This window comes from Mytilus trossulus, chromosome 7 (genome assembly GCF_036588685.1).
Source record: "Mytilus trossulus isolate FHL-02 chromosome 7, PNRI_Mtr1.1.1.hap1, whole genome shotgun sequence".
Taxonomy (NCBI): Eukaryota; Metazoa; Mollusca; class Bivalvia; order Mytilida; family Mytilidae; genus Mytilus; species Mytilus trossulus.
This window is the reverse complement of record NC_086379.1, coordinates 58640869-58658547: the sequence shown is the minus strand read 5'-3', so window position 1 is coordinate 58658547 and position 17679 is coordinate 58640869. Positions and strand designations below refer to the sequence as shown.

The 17679-nt window shown below is 32.2% G+C and overlaps 1 protein-coding gene across 1 annotated transcript; it reads left to right on the top strand.

Moving 5' to 3' along the window:
- The first annotated feature begins 260 nt into the window (after positions 1-260).
- Positions 261-17113, top strand: LOC134725413 (uncharacterized). Its single transcript, XM_063589216.1, has 6 exons — positions 261-692; positions 2913-2939; positions 5979-6116; positions 8503-8638; positions 9343-9591; positions 16088-17113. Exons 1-6 carry the CDS (start codon positions 268-270, stop codon positions 16262-16264), a joined length of 1152 nt encoding a protein of 383 aa, XP_063445286.1. The 5' UTR covers positions 261-267; the 3' UTR covers positions 16265-17113.
- Positions 17114-17679: the final 566 nt, after the last annotated feature.

The window sequence follows — 17679 nt, the reverse complement described above, 5'->3', positions numbered from 1 at the left end:
AATTTTATGTCATGTAATGTTACAGGATCACATGTGTTATCAAACATTGAGGTTAAATCATTTATATAAAAAGAAAATAAGGTAGGACTTAGAATGCAGCCTTGTTTTACTCCAACTGAGGAAGGGAACATATTGGTAACGCCTTCAGTGACTTTAACAAAAGAAATGTATGTCACTTTACCTAGAGATCTCAATTCTAATCCGTGTTTGCGTGTAGTTCCGTTCCGAGCTTGATTCTCTTTTATGCAATGTTTGTTTACTTCCGTTATGGCTGAGCAGCGGAAAATACGAAAACGCGTTCGCAAAATATTAAAATTACAACGTAAATCGGACTCAGAGGATGACGACGAAGACTCCCAATATAAAGTCAAATGCAAAGGGGTATTACCCTCAAGTACATCGCAATGGGATATCACATGTCTTCAATGTATAGGCATTATTTACTGTGACCAGTCCATACCCCTGTCTGAGTTGCTGGACAGTGTATATAGTAATATCGGAATGTTTAAACCATTGAATGATAAAGAGAAAGAGTATACTGCATGTATACAGAACAGTTTAGATTTCTCGTTTTCAACACAGGAAGTGGTAGACTATTGCAGAAAATATAGGCTTTCTCCAAATGAAGTAAATATTGATGTGGCAGAAAAAGTAAGAAGCAATTTGGAAAGTGATGTGTTTATAAACACTAGGTGAGTATGCTCTAAACATATATCTATATATATACAGTGTGTAAAATATAACAATACACACATATAAACAGATAAAACTGATTTCCAGATAAAAATCATCCAATTGAGATTTAATGACTTTGACAACTGGCGGGAACATATCTCTTTGTGACGGTATCGGGATCGTTCACCCTAATAACATGTTCGCCCGGGGTACGTTCGCCCAGAGAGTCCGTTCGCCCTACTAAAAAATATTGATATTCAGGGCATTGAAGTTGAAAAAACTTATTCAGATTATGATATTTCTATGGTATATATTTTTGAAATTTATGGAAACAGGGAAATATTTAAAAGTTTATGACTTGTTTAGGATCGTAAATTGTTCAATGACAAAATAATTCAGATCACTGATTTGTGATACTTGTCTTTTGATGGATTATTAATAAAAATCAAACGTTTTGTTTTGATAAAATATTCAGCTTGAAACGCAATGATGTGCGAACTGTTAAATCATGAAACGGATTTACAAGTTCATTATTATACTCGGAGACAGTCCTAGTCTCAGTTATACTGCATGCATTCATGATTGACTGAATACAATTAAGTTGTTAACAAATATCAATAAAGAGAAATACATTGTATACCAGTATACCAATTATACTCTGTAAATCAAAGAGAAAATGATAAAATGATTGCATGCGGCAATATAAATATTCTGTCAATTTGTTAACAAACTTTAACATATTTTGTTCAAATACTTACAATTATTCGACTGGACAACAAATAGAAAAGAAAAAAAATCTGGGCGAACACGTAAAAAAATGTAGTATGGCGAACGTGAATCAGGGCGAACAGACCCAGATTCCTTTGTGACAGTCCAACTTCAGGTAAATCTCCAATGTAAACAACTAATGATAGAGTGAACTCATAAGTAGAAAACAGCCTTATTATATCCAGATGGGTTCCAACATGTACTTTCTGATAGTAAAGGCTTCACACTAGGAATTGCCTGCAAAGAAAATGGAATTCCCACTTGAAACCTGTTGAATATCAGGGGCGACAATCGAAGTACTCGTAGATTTTATCAAAAGTAGAATTAGAAAATCCATTAAAAGACATCAATACGTTGAATTCAAATAATTATGACGTCTTGGAAGGCTATTTTAATTTTTGCCTTGATGCCTTCCAGCAATGTACATGATGTAAGGTGTCAAAGAAAAAATATGTACATATGTAATAGCCTTTCAAGATGTCATGATTATTTGGACTACAACACGTTATAATTTATCTCTGGTCCAGCACATGTGACATCACCAAAAAATAATAATAAATGAACTTTTCATGATTTAGAATTTTTACATCAATGTTTTTTTATTAATTCCAAGCTGACGTTTTTTTTTATGATTAATCCATAAAAGACAAGAAGGAAGAACAAATTAAGGGCGAATGAACTCTATGGATGAAAAGTACAGACACAGGGCAAATGGACCCAATACTCATGATACTGGTCACCATTCACCCTTAAACAATGAGCAAAACTAGTACTGCATAATATTGTTGTAGCCAGCTGTATGAGAATTGTTTTTTTTTAATTCTTGTTAAATCTTTTTGATAGAATTTGAACTACAAAATGTACAATGTACATGTACATGCACATTGAATTGAGAGTTAATTCTTTTTAAAAAAAATACAAATAAAAGTATAACATTTTAAATCATGTAAATGTACATTTTTGTATGTACATGTATGTATTTTCTGCAGCACTGCAACATAAACCACATGGCAACTGTAGTTTAAATGTATGTCATGTACATGTACATGAATCTGTATCTGACATGTTTACTTTACATGTACAATGTACATGATGTTTGATGTATGCTTAGCTATAAATCAATACATTTGTAGTGTGAATAATATGTAGTCAACATGGTCAATAGAAAACAATCCAAATTCAAAAGCCTTTATGCTGATCAGACGAACAAATTCTCAAGGTTCATGTCCATTGTACTGGTACATTTGTACTTGGAATAACATGCATGTACATCCACAATTTTTTCAAGCAATACTTAGTGAACTTTTTTGGAAATATAAAACAGACTAACCATACTAACGAACTATATGAACTTTTATTAACATGTATGCTCATCTACAACATGTACATATACATTGTACATGTACATGTACATGTGTGTATTTTAAGATACATTGTATCATATATTCATATATTTTTTTCATTTTCAGGGAGACACTGAAGCCTTATACAGTGGGGTAAGTATAATATTGTGAATCAGTTCACGTGTTGTCAAAGAATTACTGGAACAGTGGCAGGAAGACCCTTGTGGGTTTTGCTTTGCTGGGCTATACAATTGTAATTCTAGGTATTATGATTTTTGTTTGAAGTCCAAAACCTGTTCAAAGTATGGCAATGTAGCAATTGTTGGGGCATGGGCAGACAGATAAAAGTGGGTACCTTACAGAATTTGTTACACTATATATCATCTCCTCTGACATTTTTTCAATCCAGATCCCTACAACTTCACAGTAAGATTGCACATACATGTAAATAAAATTGAGAATGGAAATAGGGAATGTGTCAAAGAGACAACAACCCGACCAAAGAAAAAAAAAAACCACAACAGCAGAAGGTCACCAACAGGTTTTCAATGTAATGAGAAATTCCTGCACCCGGAGGCGTCCCTCAGCTGGCCCCTAAACAAATATATACTAGTTCAGTGATAATGAACGCCATACTAATTTCCAAATTGTACACAAGAAACCAAAATTAAAATAATACAAGACTAACAAAGGCCAGAGGCTCCTGACTTGGGACAGGCGCAAAAATGTGGTGGGGTTAAACATGTTTGTGAGATCTCAACCCTCCCCTTATACCTCTAGCCAATGTAGAAAAGTAAACGCATAACAATACGCACATTAAAATTCAGTTCAAGAGAAGTCTTACAGAGTCTGATGTCAGAAGATGCAACCAAAGAAAATAAACAAAATGACAATAATACATAAACAACAACAGACTACTAGCAGTTAACTGACATGCCAGCTCCAGACTTCAATAAAACTGACTGAAAGATTATGATTTCATCATATGAACATCAGGCACAATCCTTCCAGTTAGGGGTTTAGTATCATACCATCATAACATATACATGTATGAGAAGAACATAACCCGTCACATGCATACAATGTTGAAGTTGTGTATGTGCTAGATGTACATGTACAATAGGTACAATGTATAATGGTATAAAAAAGAAGATGTGGTATGATTGCCAATGAGACAACTATCCACAAAAGACCAAAATGTCACAAAAACTAACAACTATAGGTCACCGTACGGCCTTCAACAATGAGCAAACCCATACCGCATAGTCAGCTGTAAAAGGCCCCGATAAGACAATGTAAAACAATTCAAACGAGAAAAGTAACGGCCTTATATGGAACTGTTTTGGGAATTTTAACATCTCCAATTTAAAGCATTTAAACATTTATTATAGAACATTCTCCGTTCAAGTTGTTTAAGAAACAATCTGTGCATCTCAGCCATAGGGTAGATCTATTTTCATTCATATACATGTATTTTCTGAATAAATACATGTATAAACATTTTTTTACAGATGAGCATTGATAGTCATTTTCAGAGGAACAAAAGTTTCATTTTTCCTTTTCTCTAAAAATTATATATACATATACTGAGTGCCAATGAAAACGCAACACTTTTGTTTTTCAAAAAAATCTTATAATTTTTATTCATTTATATAAGAACATGAAGAACTTTGTATAGTTGGTTTAAAATGACTTTTAAGACAATTGACGACAACTTTACGGTTGAGTGATTTTTGGATCAAATGCGAAGTAAGGGTTATTTTGAACGGACATAAACCGAGTTCACCGCTTTTCAACATATGCACCATCTTCACGATTTTGTCATTTAAAGCTTGGCTTATGTCATGAATTTTCCCGCCCTTATTGTATGGAAAATGCAATAAACATCTGAGTAAATGCCAGGACTTTCTGACAACCAGCAATATGCAGTATTGGGCATGATCCAATGAAGCCTTATACTGCATACAATTACGAGAAGACTGAAGTTGTAGCCTCTACAATAACCCAAATCATCCACAAATTCAACCAAAATGGATCATTTAATGATAAGCGACAGCCCGGGGAACAAAAAGCAAGAAACGCTCAGCCAGACCGATGCATTTGGTCTTAACCATATTCGATATTGATTCTGACGGGTGTACAAAGGTCACGAGAGTTCAATGGTGGTCACAGTAGATCATTTGGAGCAATTTCAGTAGAGCACCATTTGCGCAGAAATTGTTGAAGAGCACCAAAGTCTTTCTTTAGTGACATCTAAACGGCCATAAGGCGTAAATATTGAATTCTGTAGACCAAAAATCATTCATTGTGTACCAAAAACCGTCAGTGGTGTTAACATAGACATTTGGCACCCATCTTGGCCAAAAGTCACATGTTTCGCACGATTTTGGTCCGATCGAGCAAATTTTGCATCAGATTGTACATTGTTTAGACGATGAAAACCACCACCAATATCATGAAGTCAGCTTGAGTTTGATATGTGGGACAAGTGGAACAACATTCCTTGAGATCACATTAAACGTCCGGGATGATTAGTTCCACGGCGCTGTCGAGATTGCGCTGCACTAGGGGTTGTAACATGTTTTGTTAGGACTGTGAGTTGATGATTCGACATTGGATGTTTCGTTTACCTGTAGCGTCTGAAAGATGACAATGAGACATTTTTGTTTGATATCGATCTATTGTTAGAATTCTTAATTTTCAAGAACAATTTATTTTGAAAGATTATCATTTCTAATATAAATTTTAGTATTGAAAAACCAAGTTTTGCGTTTTCATTGGCACTCAGTATACATGTATGTATTGTACATGGTGTGATCAACACATTTTTCTAGCAACTCACATACAATTAAACATGTTAAAGCTTATTTTAATAATATAAATAATAAAAGTTGGTAATGATAAATAAATAAAATTTGTTCAGAGTCTGCATTAAACAAACAAGGGCATAACACCTAATTAGCATTAACATAACATCAAAATTGATATTATCCTCTATACATGTACATTGTTTATGCTTCAATATACATTTTGTAGTTTGATAATTCACTTCAAAACCTTCAAGGACAGATAAAGGTTATGTATCTTTCATAATTTTGAAAAATATCTTTCTGAATACCAATTAGCACAAATTTTATGCCTTTACTTTTCAGTGTAAAGTTGAAGTAATTCATATGACATTATATTTTTCAGACTGATAGAACAATTTATGAGAAATGTACACCATATAATACAGATTATGAGAAGTAAACAAGGCTTGTTGAATGTGCCACAAAGAGTATTTGTAAATTTATTTTGCACTTTTGTGAAGATGTGTAACCTGAACCCAAGGTACTTATAAGGTTAAGATTTTCTCCAATTCAATCCTTCTGTTCTGTGAATTATTATGACGGGGATACCTGTCTATGTGCTTAGAAAAAAAAAAGTTAAAAAATTACCTAAACCTCAATATTTAAGCCCAATTATATATGAAAGACGAACGAAAGATACCAGAGGGACAGGTAAACTCAAAAATCGAAAACAAACTGACAAATGAAAGTTAGAAACCATCATTTGGTGTCCATATCATAGTACAAAATGTATGTCTGGAAATAAGGACTTTTTTTAAGCAATCCATGAAACCTCGAATATTGTAATCACTACATAATGGTAACAGTTATTTGATATAATGTTTTAAGTCAACTCATATCTTGACTTACAACTTGAAATTGACAATGAGGGTCAATTGAAAACAAAACTTTTCAACAAATGAGATGATTTAAGCTTCCCAATTGTGAACTTTCCATTTCTATATAGCAATATTCCAGCAGCGCCTGCATATGAAGTATCTCCAAATTGATACAATTCCGTACTTGTATTGCCTATCATGATATCCTTGATAGAGGGTTGCTGTCCACCAGGAAGCTATTAAACCAAGAGTTCCAAATGGTGAAGTTGAAATCATCCCTTTGTAAATTTTACAGATGCCATCATGAGTTGGTTGACAGTTATTGAAAAACTGTTTCCCAGAAGATATCAGATATGTTTCACGGTCCACTGAACATAGAAAATGATTAGTACATATGGGGCATCCCTGTACTATGGACACATTCTTGTTTTATGTTTGTTTAGTTTAAAGTGGATGTTTTGTGCATACATATGGCCATTAATTTTTCTGTTTGAGGCCTTCTATAGCTATCGACATAATGTGGTATGGGTTTTGCTTATTGTTGAAGGTTGAACAGTGACCTATAGTTGTTAACATCTGTGTCATTTAGTCTCTTAATTGTCTTATTGGCAATCATACCACATCTTTTTATGTTTCTACGCAGCCTATAAAAATGAGTAAACTTCATACTGTATGCTGCAATGTATATAATGTCCTTGCATGACAAAATGGGAAACACTTTTAAAAAAAAGAAGACCAACAACATTATCTGATGCTAAAATCTAATATCAATTAACAAATAAAAACAGATATGGCACACTGCAACCAACCACAATTACTGTCAGTCTGTGCTACATTATATATGCACCTGACTTGGGAATAACACAATGTGACAAGGTAAAACATACTCAACTTTCTCCTGATCTGAGACAATGGTGTAATAGCAAAACATAAGGACATAGTAAAAATCAATTGAACAAGACTCATCATATTTTCACAAAATTGGGTAAATGGCCACTATGACAGTCAAATTACATCATCAACCATTATAGGATTTTTACATTTAAACAACTGTCTGTATATTAAGAGGCTTCAAATTAACCAAAGGTGACATATTTAAATTTTTAATTAATAACAGAGCTCAGGGGCAGATCCAGCCATTTTAAAAAGGGGGGGGGGTCTAACTATATGAACCCATTCAAATGCATTGGTTGTCCCAAAAAAAAGGGGGTGTCCAACCCACAAAACCCCACCCCTGGATCGGCCACTGGAGCTAAATGAGCCTTGAACTGTACTTTCTATTGAAGAATTCTGACTATCAAAATCTGACATTGTTCAAAAACATTTGAAAACAACTTATGCTGAATTACCTTTCATGTACCTAGGGACATACTGGTATGTGAGTGTGTTAATTGGTTTTATCAGCTTTTTGTTCTTACAGCCTCAGTAGATGCTGTTAATTCCCGGAAGTATCAGAGGCAATTTGGTTCAACATTATTTTAAACATTGTCAATAAGTTTATAAAGGCAAAATAGAATTATTTAATTTAAATAACAAATCTTAAACTGGCTAGCTTTATGGTGAATACTTTAAAAAGTTGTCAGTGAAAGAACTCTTCTTTTAGCATATTCAATATGTATTCATAATAAAACTTTATTTTGTTATAAATATAAGTTTTGGTTATTGATGATATCCTGCTGTATATGTTTTGGTACATTTGTACTACAAACTATCTGTTCATTGGCAAAGATTACTCTGGATCAAGTGGTCAGCTTTTTGCTACCATTTTAGAGTGCTCTATTATTTCTGTCCTTCTTTTCTGAAAAGTGTACTAGATTTGGCATATATTATCTGTACATAGTTCAATAACTTTTATAGAGCTATATTAGCTCCTTGAAGCAGTACTAAATGTTATAAAATTTTTTATATTTCCAATTCAGTATAAGAATATACATGTACATGTATTGTGTGATTTGTTTTTAAACATCTACTTTCTGTTTGATGAAATGACACAACATAATTTCTTCATTCTAAGAATTAGAAGCATAAATTCTAATCAATCTTTTACAGTGAGGGATCACTCTGGAAAACAGATCAAAATGTTCTTCAACAAAATATATCCTCAGAGGCAGATGTTGTTATATTACCCTGTAACCTAATGGAAGCTAGTGATTATCATGCTGTAAATATAGTTTCAGTTGTGGATGTAAGTAGCAATAAAAATATTAATAAGTGCATCATAAATTCAACATTATAACAATGAATACATGTAATGAATTTTATTAGATTGTTTGAATACCAAATCCTGTATTGAGTGTAATCATATACTCGTATATGCCTTTTGTGTAGAAGTATTAAAGCTGATAAAAGATATAAACAAGAACAGAAAGACTAGACAGAGTGCCATCACAACTATATTTGTTATTGAAATGCACGAGGCTACCTTTATGCTTATATCTAAATATACACTTGTTTTTAACTATAAAAAAATGTATTATAGATGTGCTTAGGACAGCAAACTAATTACTTATTACTGTATTGCAAAACACTATGAAATTTTATTAAATAATGAAGTTTTTTAACCAACCACAGTCTATTACAATTGAACACATTCTGCATAATTATTTTAGGCATGTAAGTAGAGTATAACTGGTTTGTGAGTGCCTAATATTCCTTTAGGACTATAATGGACAGTTATCAATTATAATAGAATAATTTGAAAAAAAGTCATTTTCTGTTATCCAAATTTGATTCATAAATGAATATCTACTGACTAACCCTACACAACGTAAGTATTGATCTTAGGTTCTGTCAGTTTCACAGTAATCTTGTGAAGGTTATGATTGTACAATAAAGTTTATAATAAAGGCTTAACTGAATCATATAATTAATATTAACTTATTTTTAAAGATAAAAAAGTTGTCAACTGAGAATTTAGATACTTCAGAGGGTCTTTCATCATCATCATTGTCAGAATCATCAGATATGAATCAAGACCATGAAAACAGTACTGACCAACCATCAATTTATAGTAGAGTTTGTAAAAAGCTTCTTGGACAACATGGTGCTGAACTGGTTGTGCACCATGAGTTATTTGGAGAAAAATGTATCAAGAATGGAAAAATATACCTTAGTGGCATGATTGTTGTTGGAACACAGGTAATGTTTTATACAGCACTCAAATTTTTATCAGGAGAAAAACTCACAAATATCCTAAAAACTTTTATTTTAGCATTACATATAAAAAAGAATAAATGCACCAAAAACCATTTATGAACAAAATTTTTGGGCCCTTTTTATAGCTTGCTGTTTGGTGGGAGCCAAGGCTCCGTATTGAAGGCAGTACCTTGACCTATAATGGTTTACTTTTATACATTGTGACTTGGATAGAGAGTTGTCACAATGGCACTTATACCACATCTTCCTATATCTATTATCTGATATTAGAAAATTATGATACAAAAAGGAATTAAAAACATTTGTACATGCACTAATTAATCTCCAATTCATTATGCCCAAAATTTAAACATGACTAACTAAAATCCAAGGACAGTTGTTGGTTTCTAACAGTCATAACTGTTTTGTTTATTGTAGTTTAAATCTGGCCATTAGTTTTCTCTTTTGAATTGTTTTATATTTTGTCCTTTTATATGTTTTGCGCATTGCTGTACACATTGTAGTAAACTTGAATTGTTTACAACTTTGTCTGTTGGTCTTTAGTTTAAACATATTTATTTACAGTGGATTGGGAAACAAGTTTTGCAACTTATATTAATCCCTTTCCACTTTGCGGTTGCGAGTGCTGCCTTGTTGGTCTTTATCACATCTCCTTTTTTTAAGGAAGCTGGCTTGTCATGTTTTGGAATTTTGGTCAGATTTTCAGAATCCTGTGGTTTTATCCATTTAAATGCCTTAACATATTATGCCTGGTGACCCCCATTTTTAGCTCACCTGTCCCAAAGGGACAAGTGAGCTTATGCCATCACTTGGCGTCCTCCGTCGTCTGTCGTCCGTCGTCTGTTGTCGTAAACTATTTCAAGAATCTTCTCCTCTGAAACTACTGGGCCAAATACTTTCAAACTTTAACTGAATGTTCCTTAGGGTATCTAATTTATAAATTGTATCCGAAGTTTTGATCTATCAACAAACATGGTTGCCATTGCTAAAAATAGAACATAGGGGTCAAATGCAGTTTTTGGCTTATAACTCAAAAACCAAAGCATTTAGAGCAAATCTGACATGGGGTAATATTGTTTATCAGGTCAAGATCTATCTGCCCTGACATTTTCAGATGAATCAGACAACCTGTTGTTGGGTTGCTGCCCCTGAATTGGTAATTTTAAGGAAATTTTGCTGTTTTTGGTTATTATCTTGAATATTATTATAGATAGAGATAAACTGTAAACAGCAATAATGTTCAGCAAAGTAAGATTTACAAATAAGTCAACATGACGGAAATGGTCAGTTGACCCCTTTAGGAGTTATTGCCCTTTATAGTCAATTTTTAACCATTTTTCGTAAATCTTAGTAATCTTTTACAAAAATCTTCTCCTTGATCTGAAACTACTGGGCAAAATACTTTCAAACTTTAATTGATTGTTCCTTAGGGTATGTAGTTTGTAAATTGTATCGGAAGTTATGATCTATCAACAAACATGGTCGCCATTGCTAAAAATAGAACATAGGGGTCAAATGCAGTTTTTGGCTTATAACTCAAAAACCAAAGCATTTAGAGCAAATCTGACCGGGGTTATATTGTTTATCAGGTCAAGATCTATCTGCCCTGAAATTTTCAGATGAATCAGACAACCTGTTGTTGGGTTGCTGCCCCTGAATTGGTAATTTTAAGGAAATTTTGCTGTTTTTGTTTATTATCTTGAATATAATTATAGATAGAAATAAACTGTAAACAGCAATGATGTTCAGCAAAGTAAGATCTTCAATTAAGTCAATTTGACCAAAATTGTCAATTGACCCCTTAAGGAGTTATTGCCCTTTAAGGACTTTTTTCGTAATTTGTTCATCATGTTGACTTACTTTAAAAAATCTTCTCCTTTGAAACTGCTGTATCAATTTCAGCCAAACTTAGGCTAAATGAGTTTCAGAGTATTTAGTATAAATTTTATATTTTATTTCCTTGTATGTCAAGAAACATAGCTACTTTGGCTAAAATAGAACATAGGAGAAAATGATTATTTTTTTTGGCTTTTGAAGAAAATAGGACGATCCAAAAAACATTTAAATAAATTGAAAAGCCAAAATAATCATTGATGAGAGATTTAACCAAAAGAATTAAGGTGAGCGATTCAGGCTCTTGAGAGCCTCTTGTTTTATTTATAATTCTTTTATATGTATAATGATAAGTTGTCTGTTAAAGTCTTATAGAATTTTGATTATTTTTTAATAGTTTTTTGGGACTTACACTTGTCAATGATATAGCTATGAATAGTCAAGTGGGGACATTTTCCCGCCAAAATTTCAATGGCTAATATATCGAAAACAAGCAAGGTGACCAATATACCTTTTTTACTCTTTGGATTCCTTTTTTAATCCCCTTTCAATATAAACTAGTGTTTTGAAAAGTTAATTACTTTAAAACTGAGAAAGGAACTCCCTTAAAATGAAGATCTGCAAATTCATATCATTTGTATAACTGTAAAATATATAATGAGTCAAATATCCCCAAAAAAACAAAAGATTTAAAAAAATATCAAAATTGTTACCATATAATAAAGTAAGCTATAAAATGTTATTATATTCTTTAGGTGTAATTCCACCAAATCATGCTTGTACACAGGTAAAATAAGGGAAGATATTTGATTGGTTAACTTCCAGTGAAAGTTATTTTTATGGCCCCACAAAGAAGTTGTCGGTGCCATATAATTTTACCCTTGTCCGTAATTCCGAAATTTTGTAATTCCGTCATACCGCAACAAACCTTTATACAGAGTTTTTTTCTATACGCCTTCAGATATTGGGCTGATTTTTGGTATGTGAGTTAACCAGGATGAGTTACAGATCAAGTTTAAATTTATTCCGCTCTGCTAATTTTTGTCGAAATTATGGGCTTTTGACTTTGATAAATTGTTGAAAATCACAGTCATAGACTTTTTCTCTAAATTCTTTCAGATATTGGGATAATGTTTGGCATGTGAGTTAGTCAAGATGAGTTACAGATCAAGTTTGAGCTTGGTTCCGGTCTGCTAATTTTTGACGAAATTCAGAGCTATGGATTTTGATAAATTGTTGAAAATCATAGTTATACAGACTTTTTTTCCAAATGCTTTATATATTGGGCTGTTTTTTAGTATGTCAGTTACTCATGATGAGTTACAGATCAAGTTTAAGTTTCATTCTGCTCAGCTTATTTTTGCTGTAATTTCGAGGCTCTTGTCTTTGATAAAAAAAAAAAAATCCCAGTTTTAACGGCCCTTTTTTCTAAATGCCTTCAGAAATTGGGCTGATTTTTGGCATGTGAGCTAACCATGATAAGTTACAGATCAAGTTTAAGTTTCATTCCCCTCCGCTTATTTTTTGATGAAATTATGGGTTTACAACTTTGAAAATTTTTGAAAATCACAGTTATATGGACATTTTCTATACACTTTCAGATTTTGAGCTGATTTTTGATATGTGTCCACATGTATTATTGAAATTGCAGATTTTATAACTTTTTGAGAAGGGGCCATTCGTGTCGCTTTGACACATCTAGTCTTATATGCAATGAAATGTTAATTTAATGTTTTTCTATAGCGGACAGGATAAAAATTAACTCATGCCAAGTTTTTCTTTATTTAAAACAAAGATAAAGTCTGCATAATATTTAAAAAGGGAAAATTAAAGAAAAAACTAACAATTTGGAAAATTAATGGTTATATTTACACCTTAAGAAAAAATAATTTATATTTAAAAAATGTTTGTTACTTAAATTAGTTCTCATGAATTTTACATGGTGGAAAGTGTATCAATGACAGTGTCATCTGGTATTTTGAACCCCTAAAAATTGAACCCGGGGTCAAAATACCATGCGGTAAAATGACCCCGGGGTCATATTTCACATATGGTATTTTGAACCCCCCTGCGGTATATTGAACCCCCCTGTTTTTGAGAAATAGTATTGCAGATAATCTTATTTACAATTTATTGGCAATTTTTGTTTTAATTTGAGGTTTTGAGTAGGGGGGTTCAATATATCGCAGGGGGGTCAAAATACCATGGCTAAGTAAAATTTTCAAAATATCTTTTCCAGCTTGTTAAATACATACAAACTACTTTTTGGAGTATTATTACTATTTTAAGGAGTTAGAATAGCTAGAATTTTTTAAATTGAAGGTCTATAGTAGGGGGTTCAATATACCAAAGGGGGGTCAAAATACCATGGAAATTAAAAAATTTCCTAATATCTTTTCCAGCATTATAAATACATACAAACTACTTGTTAGAGTATTATAACTATGTTAAGAAGTTAGAATAGCTAGAATTTTTGAAATTTAAGGTCTATGGTAGGGGGTTCAATATACCGCAGGGGGGTCAAAATACCATGGCTAAGTAAAATTTTCAAAATATCTTTTCCAGCTTGTTAAATACATACAAACTACTTATTGGAGTATTATTACTATGTTAAGGAGTTAGAATAGCTAGAATTTTTTAAATTGAAGGTCTATAGTAGGGGGTTCAATATACCAAAGGGGGGTCAAAATACCATGGAATCATTTTTTTTCTTCAAAAGATCTTTTCCAGCATGTTTAATACATACAAACTACTTATTGGAGTAATATAACTATGTTAAAGATTGATAATAGCTGGAATTTTTTAAATTGAAGGTCTATGGTAGGGGGTTCAATATACCATTGTCAAAATACCATGGAAAATAAACTCATCATAGATACCAGGACTAAATTTAGTATATACGGCAGACGCGTTTTTATAGTTATAATACTCCAACTTGTAGTTTGAATGCATTTAAAAATGCTTGAAAAGATATTCTGAAGAAGAAAAAAAATCCATGGTATTTTGACCCCCCCACCTTTCCATGGTATATTGAACCCCCTCCTATAGACCTTGAATTTAAAAAATCCAAGTTTTTCTAACTCCTTAACATACTTTCAATACTCCAATAAGTACTTTGTATGTATTAAACATGCTGGAAAAGATATTTTGAAAATTTTACTTAGCCATGTTATTTTGACCCCACTACCATGTATATTGAACCCCCTATTATACATCTCCAGACCTTTAATGTTAAAAAAAACTTGCTAATTTAACTCCTTTACATATTTATTATACTCCAATAAGTAGTTTGCATTTATTTTATTAGCTTGAAAAGATGTTTTGACTAAAGTCTACTATTCTATATAAATATTTTAAATTTCAAAGAATTAATGTGTCCAAGCTACATGGTCTAGTTATAATGCTCTAAGAAGTTTTTTTCAATGAAATTTTGTTGGTTAAGACTTCAGAGCACTTATACCAAGCAAATATTTTTCTTTCAACCAATCATTGAAAATTGACCTCCCCTTCTTGTATTAATGAATTTTAATATTTGATTAGCTTTTATATAATGTTAATAAGATTAACGGTACCAATTTTCTTGCACCAGATGCGCATTTCGACAATACATGTCTCTTCAGTGATGCTCGTTGCCAAAATATTTGAAATCCAAAGCTTATATAAAAGATGAAGAGCTATAATCCAAAAGGTCCAAAAAGTATAGCCAAATCCGTGAAAAGAATCAGAGCTTTGCACGAGGGAGATACATTCCTTAATTTATAATAATTTCTATCATGTTAAATGTTTTATTAATCATCTAGTATGAAAAAAACAGGGGGGTTCAACTTTCCATACAGGGGGGGTTCAATTTACCATGGGGGGGTTCAATTTACCATAGCGGTATTTTGACCCCAGGGTCATTTTACCATGGGGTTCAAAATACCATATGACAACGGTCATTCCTTATCTTTTAAATGTATGAGGACTGATTCACACAAACTATTGTCATGCAGATACACATTAATTTCTGACGTGTCCCAAGACAAATTTCAAACTTATGCTGCTTTCTTGGCCATAACTTTAAGTGCTTCTTCCCATTTTTACAGGTAATTTTGGCGCTTGAATTATTTTTGCTATTTCTGTTTGAAATCTTCATTCCACTGACCAGGCTTTAATAGCTTACTGATCAGTGTAGGGATGCTATAACTGAGTTGTTGTTCAAGTGCAATGTGAGAGATGGTATATACAGATTACATCTGATTGTGGTAACCCTTACAATACATAAATGATACATCTTAGCATATAATTGTATAAATCCACTATAATTGAACTTTTGTTGCTAGCTGTCTTACCAATTGATATCATGCTTATTGGCAAACATGTTCCATCTCCTTATTGTTATAAAGAGATTTGACATGATTGCTAATGTGACAGCTATTCCTCAAAGACCAAAGTATAAAGATCAAATAAATAGGTGCCACCGAACAGGCTTCAATTATGTGCAATCTTATACCTTACAGAAAAATATATTTGTGCATGGGATGAAAAACATGAATCAATTTAAAAGACAACTCTAGTATTGCCAGAAATATCATACTTAAATATAACACTATTGCTTTTGTATAAAGTGTTTATATACATTGTATACATGTATTTTATGTTGTAGGTGACTTTTACCTTACTAGAGTGTAGTGTTGATCATATGGTAGATATTTTAAATGAAAAAGATGTTGGAAGGAAGACCAGTTTTATTTCATACTCAGAGCCAAAAGATTTGCTGATACAAAAGGAACGTGATGAATTGCTGGAGGCATTTTGGAGACTAAACAATACAACAGTTTGAGCAATAAATTTCTTCATTTCATGTCCATTTTTTTTTTTTGACTCTTTCATGTTAATAACATTTGTACCAACATTAGGTGACAATACTGATCACTGTCCATGATTAGTCTCTATAAAAATATGAAATGTTTTTCAATTGTTGTCTATATGTGTCTAAACAGAATTATTTTCTGATTGTATAATGGAAAAAAAAACTGATCAAAAAGCTATATTGACTTCATTAATGTATACATGTGTATTTATTAAGCATGCACACCATCCAGGCATTCCTGATTATGTTCATGCAAGAGAAATGAAAGACTTTTATCCAGATAAGTACAAAACGTTTCTGATTTGCTTGACAACTTGGTAGAATTTTAATTTAGGTCTCATTAAAGTGAATTCACCAGCAGTTATTTTACAGGATGCTGCAAACACTAAGAATCTAATGTATCCAAGCATTTAGCTTAGAATAGTTTACTTGTAATAATAATAAATTGAAAGTGTCAAACAAATAATAGGTATCTTGTTAATAAAAGAGATATTGACATAAAAAATATTGAAATCAGAGTAAGTTGTAAAGACTTTGGGATGTATTATTTCCATATAACTTCACACTATTGAATTGCACTTTTTGTCAGCATATGACCCATTTGTTTTACTGGTGAAAGCCAGATTATACTTGTGTAGTTTTGTCTCCATGAAAACCTAGAATTTTTTTTACAGTTAAATGTTTGAGCTGTACTGTATATTAAATATATGTATATATAAAGTATATAAAGCATCACTGAAGTGACATTTACTGTCAAAATGCTCATCTGGTGTAATACACTTGGTGCTGTTAATTTTTATTAAAGAATAGTCTTTTGAATCCTTCTTCCTTTTTATGCTGCCTTGTCCAGTTTGGTTGCTGTATCATTTATAATCGTTGGACAGAGTTTTTTTCAGCAGAAAATGAAAATATGCTGATTCCAAATTAGTTGAAGAGGTTCATTGACCTTTCTTCATTCAAGTGTTAATGATTTGTCTAGATCTATCATACTTTTCTGTCGTTAGTTATCTGATGTATTTTGACAGAAATAAATGTGATATCAGAAAAAGGCTATTATAAAACGTGGTTCTACACCTAATTGATTCTCAGCCCATATCTTATTTCATTGTATGTTACTTTGAATGTACTGATTGTTTTGGTTTAACCTTGTCTGACTGTCTTCTCAGATTAGATGTTTACTTTATATGGGACTTATTGACATCTTTATATTATGGATTCCATTCAATTATATTAATGTCAAAACATGTCTTCCTGACAAAACTGACATTTCTACATGATGGATTATGTTTCATTATAACTGGTATTTTTAGCAGAATTGCGACCTTGTCCAACGTTTGTTTGTGCATTTCAATGTCCAGACAAATTCTTTTGAGTCATAAAAAGTA